The sequence below is a fragment of the Puma concolor genome, chromosome B1 (assembly GCF_028749965.1).
Source record: "Puma concolor isolate L17-30 chromosome B1, mPumCon1.1.hap2, whole genome shotgun sequence".
In the NCBI taxonomy this organism is placed as follows: domain Eukaryota; kingdom Metazoa; phylum Chordata; class Mammalia; order Carnivora; family Felidae; genus Puma; species Puma concolor.
Window position 1 is genome coordinate 151424695 of NC_141670.1, and position 12802 is coordinate 151437496.

The window sequence follows — 12802 nt, forward strand, 5'->3', positions numbered from 1 at the left end:
GCAGAGAGAGAAGAAGACACAGAATCTGGAGCAGGCTCCAGGCTCTGAGCTGTCAGCATAGAGCCCAAAGCGGGGCTCAAACTCGTGATCCATGAGACCATAACCCAAACCAAAGTCGGACACTTAACTGACCGAGCCACTCAGATGCCCCACTAATTTCAAGTTAGCATGGTACTATAATACAGAAACAATAATGGGTCTTTATTGTATATTAAAGTTAGTATAATTTTTCTAGTACTTTTTTTGGTTATAATTTTATGATTTTTTTCACTCTTGAAAAAAATCAAATCTCCAAAGAACAAAATTACTTTCTGCCAAGTTAAGTTATGATTTTCAATATAGGTAAAGTGATTCAGTAACTTTTCTGAATTATTTATTCAGAAATTTTTATTCCTTTTCAAAATTCTATTGTCACATGTCTTTTTTTTTTTTTGTTGATAATTGATTACACAAACTGACAATCTGGCCAGTTTTTCCATTCATAATATGTCTTGAGAAATATATTTCATATTCATGACTATGTGGAATATTATAATAAAAATGTTGGAATTAGATTGATATTGTTTGTAGCATTTTAGATAAAGGTATTCTGTATGAACAACAACAATGCATGTTTATTTTTTTTCCTTTAATATTTCCTGGCTCTAAGCCTTTAAAAGCAGCTCTTAAAATTGTCATATCCATTCTGAAACTTTACTGATCTTCATTAGAAGTTCATATATTGAGACCAGAATCTCTGTGAATGAATGCAATTATCTAAAGTGACAATAGGGGTGCCTGGGTGGCTCAGCTGGTTACGTGTCTGACTCTTGATTTCAGTTCAGGTCATGATCTCATGGTTTGTGAGTTCAAGCCCCGCATCAGGCTCTGTGTTGATAGCGTGGAGCCGGCCTGGGATTCTCTCTCTCCCTCTCTCTCTGCCCTTCCCCTGCTTGTACTCTCTCTCTTTCAAAATAAATAAATAAAAATTAAAAAAATAAAGTGAGTATAAACACTGAGGAATTCATACCCAGTTAAGATGAACTAAGCTGTTCTTAATGATGAGAAAGAAGAAAAAAGTTTTGTTTTGTTGGGGTTTTTTTTTTTAAATGTTCCTCTTTTGCCTTTTGGGGGCTAATTAAATTCTTTCGATAAAATATATAATCTTTAGAGCTAAAATGCACAAAAAAGCTAACACAAGTATTGCCAGTTTACTTATGATCAAAATAGTTCCAATGAGTTAAGTACCATGCCTATGGTCATACTACCAAGGTGGTGGAGATAAGCACCCTGGCCCATAGCCCAGGTCCTCACCACAGGACCATAAAGTTTCTCTTAAAGGGAAGAGACACAACAATTCTCATGAAGAAAGGAAAAAGTACCATTGAGGTGCTCTAATGTTTTGTTGTTGTTGTTGTTTAAACAAATTGGAACCACACCTCAATCCTGATCATACCTCCCCAACCGGAAAAGTATGGTCTTCTGAATCATCAGCAGTTGCACGTTGTGCCATCCACTGCTTGGAGCTTCTCTATGCTATGAAGTATTAATAATTACTTCACTGTGTTGAACTGGCTGGCACAAAATTGATAATGTTCTTATCAGGCTACATCAGGACAGCAGATCTCAGTCAGTAAACCTGTAGGACTCGTTTCCTTTCTTGTTGCCAGTGACTCTTATTATTTTCCAGCCTCCCAGCCTTGACCTGGCTGATAGAGATCAGATGGTGACTGAATAGAAGCTGCCCCAGTCCTGGGTCCATGATGTACGCGTAAGTACGCAGCTTTTCTCGGTCAGAGTTATCAACAGGGACATAGGTTCACAACTCCTGAGATGGGCAGGACAAACGGCTAGTGGATGGTGCTTTAAAACTAAGAGGTTTTTTTAAAAAAATGTGTTACTATATTTTCTGTTAAAGTTTTATTTTGTTGCTATGTTTAAATATAAGATTTTTTTAAAACAAAAGGAGCCAATATGATCCTTTCTTTCTAAATAACAGAAATAGAAATGATATACAGTAATATATTAACTATATTATATTTAAACATTTAGAAAAACCTATGCTTCAAAAAATAATCTATAATACAGTTTAGTTAATTTCTTTGGTATGATCAGTAGCTTGGAATAAATTTTTGTCTTATGCTGCTTTGTGAAGTATATTCTGGGAAAATTTGAAATATAAGAGGAGAGTTTATTGGAATTTCAATTTTTAATTCTAAATAATAGAAAGTATGGTAGCAGTAAGATTTATATATATATATGTATATATATATATATATGAAGGATGAAAATTAAAATTCATATATAAATAACTATTGAATTAACAAAATCTAGACTATGTGACATTTGTCATGATAGACATACATATATATATGTATGTATGTATGTATATATATACACATTTAGGTAATTTCAGGCTATTGTTTAACAGACTCAGAAATAAATAACTAATATTTTATGTGAGTGATTTCATTCAAACACCTGCTTAGTCTAACCTTGCTTCTCAAAGAGATTCTTGACCCCTCTACAGACACCAATTTCCCACAAGGTTTGCATTGACTGATGTTTCAGACTTAATCATGATTCTTTGATAATTATAATTGTACAGTCATTTGATTTTGTCTTCAATGAAACATAGTACTTTAAGCCTGTAGGCTCTGGTGCTCTTAGATAATGAGTGTTCTTGCCCTTCCTAAATTACTCTGAAATAAAAGCATTAGCCTGAGGAAGACTGTCTATTGCATACATAAAGCTTCTCCCCACAGGCCTTTTAAGGACAGCCTGATACAGCATATTATCTGTACTTTTTATTAAATAGGAGAGGTGTACTTCTTATTAAATATGAGAAAGTATTATTTCTAATTCACCACAATAAGGACAGAGTAAGACAAAATGTGCAGTAGGAAAAATTAGTTTTGTATTTAATAAACATTCACAAATAATGCTATGCTCACAATTTCAGTTGTAAACAATTAACAAAGAACTTGAAGTTCTCCCATTCTCATTTTGCTCAGAATTCTGTAGTATGGCTTTTCTGTCAGCCTGGTTCCTCTCTTCCCAACTTCTGGTATCATCTCTGTCCACTCCTTTTCCCACTCTAAAAGTATCATTACGGACACATCAAATTTCTATATTGAAACCTCATCAACTCTGACCCAGAGTTTATAATTCTGAGGATTTTAAGTATCTTTTCTAATTGGATTCTATATCAGTATTATTTTTAACATGGATATTCTTTCAAAAATGTGGGCTGTGCCACAAAAGTAAGAAGGGTAGGTAGCAGGCTTATTGACTTCCTTAGTACAGGTATTTTGTCCATGGGCAAAGAGTCTGTCTCAAAGAATGAATGACTTAGATGCTATAGCTTCTTCACAGCAGCTCCGTCTTTCTCACTGTGGTGTAGTGGAAAGAGCACTAGCCTGACATTTAGACGTGTCCTAGATCCAGCTTTGGACGCATTGTCTGGACAAGTCACTTATCTCTCAAGACTTCACTCCCTTTATGTGTAAAATGTGAGGAGAGTTTACACTAACAGAAGTGGGGGAGTAGTTGTCACTATTAATGGGACTAGAAATAGTTTTTTGGTGGGTGAGCACAAAGCTATTTTATTTATTATTTGGCTTATTTTGATATTATTTATCTTGGGTTTTTTTCTTGGTTAAATTAAATAATTGTGAAGTAATATGTGATATTGGGGTTTTTGTTATATTTTTACCATAGCATACCTAGTAAGTCTAGATATTGAATTGTGGAACTGTTGTTTTAGATACATGATTATGTGTGTGTTCCATGCTATGATGCAGAACATTTCTTACTGTGGGTCATGGCAAAAAATATTTTAAAAAACTGCATTAGCCTTAAAGTCTTTTGAATTCCATGATTTCAAAAGTGTTAATAGCTAGTTAATATGGAGGACACTAACTTTCTTAAGGCACTAGAGAACCACTTAAATTATCCCCGAGTAGAGCTTTTCTTTCACTAGTCCCTATATCTGGTGCCTCCCACAGGTGAGGCAGAGATGAGATATGGCTACCTGCAATACAGATACTTTAGTGGCAGGATGCCACACCCTGAGGGCACAATCTGACAAGTGTGGGAAAAAAAGTATAAACAGAATGCTATAGGGATACCCACTCTATCTCATAAAGGCCTCTCTGAACATATAATGATTGAGTTTAGTAAAAAAAACCTTCAGAATCAGCTGGAGGAGAAGGAAGTCAGGATTCTGGACTGGTCGAACACAGCTCTTGCAAAGGTCATGAGACTTGACATACATTGGTGAATGGATGTTGGAAATTATCAGATGAAATGAGCAACTGGTCAGACGATGAAGGACATTTTGTACCAGATGAAAATCACTGAGCTGTATTATGAGAGTTGAGTAAAACTTTAGGCATAAGGAAGGAATGACAAAACTTGCTATTGAGAACCATTCAGGTAGACAGAGCAGTCTAGGGGGTCTCTACTGGTGTAGTTGCAGAACTGCACATATACACATACACATGCACATAGACACATATATACATGTGCATGAAGGGAACAGCAGGGAGACTGCTATGTACAGGTTGTTTCTTCTGTCTAAAATGAATGTTCCTTCTCACAGTTGATGAGATTCCATATCTTCCTTAAAGATTCTAATCAAAATCGCTGTGAATTTTTTCTTACTTTACATTTTATGTGTTAATTATTCCTGAAGCACAGCCATCCTATTAAAAACTCGCATACACATTGTATATGCTACTGTTGTCACTTCTCTGTATGGTCAAGTATTTTACAATTATGGCCCCCAGTCAAACAGACAGCTCTCTATATTCCCAGTGCTGAACACATTGCCTGGCCCATTGGAGACCCTCAACATTAGTCTGGTGACCTATGATAACGTATGCCTAAAGCCAAAGAACAGAGACTGAGAAAGGAGGAACGGTTGGAGTCAATGAAAATTTCAAGTTTACTTTTCATTACATATCTATTCAAGAAGGCCTAGGAAATATTTGAGGTAGAGTAATTCAGAAGGTAAACAAAAAGCCAAACAGTAGAGAGAAGAAAACTTGTGTTGTGGTGCTGATGGGGATTTATTATAAAAGAGATGAAAGCATCACATAATGCCTATAGACTAGATTTTAAAGTTTCATTTATTCATTAATTCAACAAATGCCTATTATTCTAGCTTATAGTGTACCAGTAGCACATTATATACACACATAATATAGACACATATATACATGTACTATATATGCATTGTGAGTATATATCATGTTTGCATATATACACGTATCACATGCACATAAACGTACACATAGACACATATAGGAATATAAAAACATTCTCTACTTTTCTGGTGTTTATAACCTGAGGAGACACCATATTAAACTAAACAAACAAATGGTTATGAAAGACAAATACAATAAGTATGAGCTAATTTTTTTCCAAAAGTTTTTTATACTTCACTGTATTTCTTTTAATTATTTCTGGAATCAGTGATAATGTTGGCAGTGATAACTGCTGGCTTTTTTAAAAAATAGACTTTCAGTTTATATGATAACACTCTACAGCCTACTTTTATCTGCAAATAAATGAAAGCTAAGTTTGTGAAATGCATTTGAAAATATTAAATATTTTCCTATATACTTAAAAAAGCCTTGTGAAGATCTAAATAGGGCCTCTTAACATTCTTCAATAAGTGTAGAAAGAGAGCATGGAAACCAGTATCTTGACCAAGAAGATAGTGCTGTGTGCAGTTGTTTGCAGTAGTCTTTAAAAAGGGTATTGTAGGTATTTACCCAAAGGATACAAAAATACAGATTTGAAAGGGTATATGTACCCCAGTGACTATGGAGAGAGGCCAACTGTCCATCAACTGATGAATGGATAAAGAAAATGTGGTGTGTGTGTGTATGTGTGTGTGTGTGTGTGTGTGTGTGTATTGGAATATTACTCAGTCATCAAAAAGAATGAAATTTTGCCATTTACAATGATGTGGGTGGAACTAGAATGTATTATGCTAAGTGAAATGAGTCAATCAGAGAAAGACAAACACCATATGATTTAACTCAAATGTGGAATTTAAGAAACAAAACATATGAACATATGGGAATGGGGGGAAATAGAGAAGAGAGGAAAACAAACCACAAGAGACTCTTAGTGATAGAGAACAAACAATGAGTTGATGGAGGGAGGAGGGTGGGGGATAGACTAGATGGGTGATGGATACTAAGGGGGGAATTTGTTATGATGAGTACTGGGTGTTGTATGTAAGTGATGAATCACTGACTTCTATTCTTGAAATCAATATTGCACTGTATGTTAACTGAAACTTAAATTTAAAAACAGGATGAAAAGGAAAATAAATAAAATTAACAAAAGGATGGAGTTTAAAAAAAAGGATATTGTGTCTTTGGAGTACTGTGGGGTTAGATGTAGTAGGGTAATGGATGGATTTTTGGGAAAAATAGCAAGATGGTTTTCATGCTATTGAATCATATATTCATTATATGGTTTCATTATCTATGAAGCATTCGAACCCTTAGCACTTCAAGAATATTCACATCAAAATCCAAGTTGAGATGTCAATTCAAAGAGATATGAGAGAAGTTTTCATTTGCTGTTTTAGACTCTGTACATTAAATTTTCTTCCAATAATGTATACAACTAAACTTTGACTTTTAACTGATTCCTTGTAGTTGCCAGTATTAAAATGTATTTGTCTTTGAATTATTTTACAAAGTTTTTAAGATTTTATAATTAATTGTTTATTACTGCTCACTATTTGAAAACAGGCTACTTTGAGGCATTCAGTAATTTATAACATCATTGGGTGAAAAGAGTAGCCCACAACTTTGGCATTTTATATAAAATGAAAATGAATTAATCTAAAATATAACTGTAGAACATATACAGTAGTGTGATCTTTTAGTGGGAACCATATGAAGTTGCCCTTTTATAGGTTAAAAATGACTGAGCCAGAAATTTCACATGGTTCAAACTACTCAAATCTCTTCCAGGTCTTATTTTGTTTATAAATACACACATATAAACACACATATAGAATGACTGACACAACTTTAAAATTCCATGATTTTAAAAAACTATGAAGACAACATTTGAAAAATCCTCCATACTATCTAAAAACCACAGACTTGGATACTAGAATGTAAAACAAACTTGAATACACATCCTAAAAGGTGAGATAAGGTAGAGCGAGCTGACAAAAATTAACTCCTGGAAAAAAAAAATCCAGTGCAAAACAGAGTGTAGGGTGTATCTATACACTATTGTAAGCAAACGGGGGAGGGGGGGAATCCAGTTATTTATTTAATCTACAAGGTGTCAACAACTCTTACATGTCCCCCTTTTACAACTGTTCACAGATTTTTGCATATGCTCTGCACTGCTTCTTTTCATAATCAACCAGATAAACCGAAATAAATAAAAGGACCTGAAATGAATGAGACGTTTAGTACAACCTGGCAGTGTCAAGTCATAAGAGAAGCTACATAAAGCAAGAATCTACAGCTTTATCTTGATAAAAGTTTTTAAAGATAGATTAAAAATCAGGTCAGTTATGTTACTCCCATCTTACACACTCAACTCCTGATTTTGGTCATACGTGCAGACATGAACAAGTTGTCTGTTAAAGATAGTGTTGGGCATATTAGCCCAGACACCGCCTCGAAACTACGTCAGTGTTTTCGTTTTATCTCTCCTCTCTACTATGTCAATGAGGCATTTCCTGCCCAATTATGTTCTAACTTCTCCTCCCTCTTATCATTCATCCTTCCATAATCATTTTTCTCCTTGACGGTTACTTGCCTCTGATTATACCTTTACTTTCAATCTCAAACTTCAGTTGCTTTGGTGGTACTGGCCACCATTTCTGCTACTGGCAAGAGAGAGGAAAGATCAATGTATTATTCTATTCCGTATATATCATGTCACTTTTAAGAACATATTAACTCATGGGATATTGTGATTGGGTACTTGGGTTATCATCAGGTAAAATGGTTCAGACAAGTACCATCACCTGTTCACATTTTTGATAAGGTTAAGTGAAGAAATATGCCCTCTTTAGAGGAAAACATAAACTTAGAATCCTCGCTTTTCATGATTCATCTTTTTTGGAGCAACTACTTCTTGTTTAGGACCGCTCCTGTGTCCTTCACCCTTTGGTCCAACAAGAGCAGGAAAAATTTAGTCAGTATTTACTACTTCTTTAAAATTGGTAAAACCATTCATTTTCCTTTGTTGCTATTTATTTAACTGGTCAGCTGCCATCTTTCTCTTGTTGACAACAGCTTTTAAAAGAATATTAAACATTGCTTATAACAACCCTGTGGCAACAGGGAAGGATATAGCTTATTAGCTGAGAAAGACTTCGTTCACAAACTTCTGGATTTTCAATCAAATTTTTAGTAGTGTTGTGTACATCTATTTGTATTGTGTGATTTGTCCTGACTCTTTCAAGGTTCTCTATTAGTTGGAAATTTGCGTGGCTGAGGTAGAGTTGCAGTTTATTATCAAGGAACATAGCAAAGGCAACTGACTGTATTCTTACTACACAATTCTAATAAGCTAAGCTACGTACCCCTTTTATTAGTAAACTGGAATTCAGGTTCAAGGATCAACCTACATTCCCTCAGAAAAAAGTTTTTTAAGTGGATCAGGCACTCAGGGAGCACACTGCATATCTCTAAACTAATGAGGATAAAGGGTGCTAGATTCATGATTGTCTTTCTGGAAATGATTTAATGCATTTTAAATAAAATGTAGTTTGATTCAAGACTGATGTATTAGTTGTTCTAGGTGCCTGAAATGGGATTTTCTGCTTCAATTATGTGTTACATATTCATTAGAGTAAATGAAATAAGCATTATTTAGAGTGGAATCCACCTACCAGAATTGCATTTTCTTTGATTCATAAATTAATGTTGTATTTATAATACTTAATTGTTTAATAGCATAGGAGAAGATATATAGAAGCTGAATTCCAAATTCTGCAATATTTATAATGAAATATGGCTATTATTATTCACATAGCTATGAAATAAGCTTTTTTTCTGACTCTAATTCCTTTTCAGAGTTTTATCTGTGGCCAGATGTAATACCATGATAAGTCAATTAATGGCTTTCATGGAAATATAGAAGTAAATTCCTGTTGATTCATTTATAAAAATAGAAGTAGAATCTATCAGAATATGAAATTCAATAATGGAGTCCTACAAAAATGGAGTCCAAACAAAATTTAATATTTACACTGTTTAAACTTTATACATAGTTTGTAGGATCTCTCTAAAAGTTCAGAAGTTCAAATCCAATTATTTTATGTGATTCCATAGCTACATAGTGTTTCTTTAAACCACTGGGACTTAGATTATTTTACTATAGCAATTAGTTCATTATCAGTGGAAGCACCTGGGTGGCTCAGTTGGTTAGGCCTCCTCTGACTCTTGATTTCGGCTCAGATCATGATCTCATGGTTTGTGAGTTCAAGCCCTGCTTGAGATTCTCTGTCTCCCTCTCTCTCTGTCTCCCCCTCTCAAAATAAATAAATATTTTAAAAATTTATCAATGAGCCATTTAATGTATACTCAGACCTTCAAAAAATAAAAAATAGCTGTTTGAAAAAAATACAAATCTAATGAAATAGCATTTGGGTTGCATGGTATTTTAATAAATTCATCAATGATAAGGCAATTGAGCATTTGAGGGGAAAATTCTAAGAATGAGAAGCTCTTAACTCTGTATCCAGTCTAGCACTCTTACCTACTCATTACCTCTTTCACACATGACACCTCAGAAATGTGACAGAAAGATTCTGGGACATGTTAATTTTGTTTATTTAATATGCAGATTATATTAATGGCAAATGAGAACACTGTTGATGTCCTTTATCTAGGACATTTATATCTTAATCATACATCCTCCCACTGAACTGGATTGCAAAATACCATTGAAATACAAACCTTTATATCAATCATACAGGAAGCTAAGCAAAGAACATTGGCTGCTTACTGAAAGTAACTGCATTTTAAAAGTACATATACATGCATATATGCATTTATTTATTTTGCCAAAAACTGCAAATCAATAGCACATTCTGTTTGGTATCTGTGATATATATATATATATATATATATATATATATATATCTGTGATATATATATATTATATATATATATATATATATATATAACATTGCAAGTCCAAATTTATTGTAACTAACAGCACTCTGTAACTATTTAGTCTTTGAATGGTAGACAACAGGGGCACCTGGGTGGCTCGGTCGGTTAAGCGTCCGACTTCGGCTCAGGTCATGATCTCACGGTCCGTGAGTTCGAGCCCCGCGTCAGGCTCTGTGCTGACAGCTCAGAGCCTGGAGCCTGTTTCAGATTCTGTGTCTCCCTCTCTCTCTGCCCCTCCCCTGTTTATGCTCTGTCTCTCTCTGTCTCAAAAATAAATAAACGTTAAAAAAAAATTTTTTTTTTGAATGGTAGACAACATACTGAAGGCTTTTTAAGATTGGCATCCAAAAATGTTTCACATCAACAAATACACAAAATATTTGTCAGGAGAGTGTATGCTTAGCAGTTTATGAAATTATTCAGTCACTATGACCATTTTAATTCTGTCCTCTAAGATATTCTCCCAAATTCAGTCACAAGTAGCAGAATGTGATTTCAATGGAAGCATATTATGCTGTGTTAAGTGAAGATGAGTAAAATTATTTTCGTTGAAACAGATGGAATTGAGTTAAAAAGAAAATTTGTTGAGAGTTCATTGGGCTATTTCGTCAAACTTAAAAAGGAATTGACACAGGAGGTATGGCTCCAGTATGGATCCAGTCAGCTGGATGTGCTATATAGAAGGGGAGGTGAGGCTGATATGCACTTTCTTACAATTTTTTTCACTTTCTTGTAATTTAGGAATTTTCTTTTCAATTTCTCGTATGTCATATTTTAAAAGAGAATTCCAGGATCATACCTGAGGAAAAAAGTAAACACCTTGCCTATTACCTGACCTGAAGTTCAAAACCTTAACAGAAAACCTTGTTGTTCTTACTATTAGATAACATGTGTTATTATTTTTCTGAAGCTTCAGGGGAGAAAATAAAAACCTCAGACCAGGGATTCTTGATTTGATTCTGGGAAGTTATTATGGTTGTTCTCAATTGTTTTGTGTCAAATATTGATTTATGTCTTCCTTGTCTTCAGGAAATACTGGCAAGTTTGTGGATTGGGTTCCTTGTGACTTATTCATATTTGAAATTTTTCAAGTCAACCAGACTTCCTAAATAATTGCCATGCAGGAGCCTTTTGGAAATATGAAAGCAGAAGACAAACCTTGATGCTTTAGGAGTTTATAATCTCAGAGAAGTAAACTTTATACACATAAGCAAAAAATAAATCAGCATGTAACTGGTGGCTGAATAGAGCAGTACACTATAAAATATAGGTAGAAAAAAACAGAAGAATGTTAATATACTAGGATGTTTATATTAATGATCACAGGTAGTATTTCTGTAATTCGTTTACCTTTTGCCTATAAGGTATCCATGTTAATACTGGTTTTCTAACATTTTTACATGACTAAATTTTACAAATATTCAGAGTACTATGATGAGCTCTGTATATTTTTATTTTTATTCATTAATGAACTTTTTATGATAAAAATATTGTCCAGATTTGTGGAACTAATTTTGTTCCCTCATACACAAAAACATCTGTGGAATTATTTTGTTTATCTTTTGCAGTGACTTTAGGCTGTTCTCTTTCACACTCACTGTGTTTCATCCACACTGGTCTTATTTTAGTATTTGAATTTGCCAAACTTCAACTCACCCACGTGCGTTGCTTCCTCTGCCTGTGCTGCTCTTCCTTCTAAGCTTCACTTAATTAGATAATGCTTCAGGTTTTAGTTTAAATGTTCTTGGGGGGATCTTCCCTGATCCCCTACACTAGATCAAATTTTTGTATTATACACATAGATGAGCACCTTGCATTTCTCTTAGCATTTTCATTATGGTAATTATATACATATTCTTATAATATTTTTTAAGTCTGCATTTCCCCCTGGGCTATAAACTCTATGAATATGTCTGCTTAACCATTCTACCCCAAATAGTAAAAATTTTCAAGAACTATTTTTTCAATGAATATGTAAATATCAGAACTCCTTACCAAGGAAAATCCTGAAGACCTGATTTCAAAGAATTGCTAGAAATATTTGTAATTAGTATACCAAGGATTCGTAATTGGGTGCTTCCAAATTGCATAAAATACAGACAAAGCAGTGGGTTAAAAAGAATTTTCTTTTTAAATATTTCTGTAGGCATGTAATACGAGAGCCCGTGTCTGAACTATCCAAAATAGAGTTACAATAGAGCCTGAATCAAATCTTTAAGCTTGGGAAAAAACAAAACAAAAAACAAAAAAACATCCTTTCCATATTCTTGGAAGATACTGAGGCTGAAGAATTAACATTTAAATATGTGTATTAGTTTCGATGTTTTCAATTGCAATCAATTAAAAACCCAGCCTCTGGGGATATCTGGGTGTCTCAGTAGGTTAAGCATTCAACTTAGGCTCAGGTCACTGTTCATGAGTTCAAGTCCTGCCTTGGGCTCTATGTTGACAGAGCAGAGCCTGCTTCAGATCCTCTGTTTCCTTCTCTCTCTCTGCCCCTCTCCGGCTTGTACTCTCTCTCTCTCTCTCTCTCTCTCTCTCTCTCAAAAAGTAAGTAAACATTAATAAAATAAAATAAAATAAAAAAATAAAATAAAATAAAATAAAATAAGTAAAATAAAACAAAATAAAATAAATAAAAATCC

At 34.1% G+C, this 12802-nt stretch overlaps 1 protein-coding gene across 2 annotated transcripts in view; it reads left to right on the forward strand.

Moving 5' to 3' along the window:
- Positions 1-12802, forward strand: part of LOC112858714 (transmembrane protease serine 11F) — a 92555-nt gene that overhangs the window by 16334 nt on the left and 63419 nt on the right. For both annotated transcript variants that reach the window (XM_086704921.1, XM_086704922.1), the window contains exon 2: positions 1670-1750. In XM_086704921.1, coding sequence (XP_086561047.1) covers positions 1740-1750 — 11 coding nt within the window. In that variant the 5' untranslated portion in view covers positions 1670-1739. The remainder of the gene's footprint in view (positions 1-1669; positions 1751-12802) is intronic.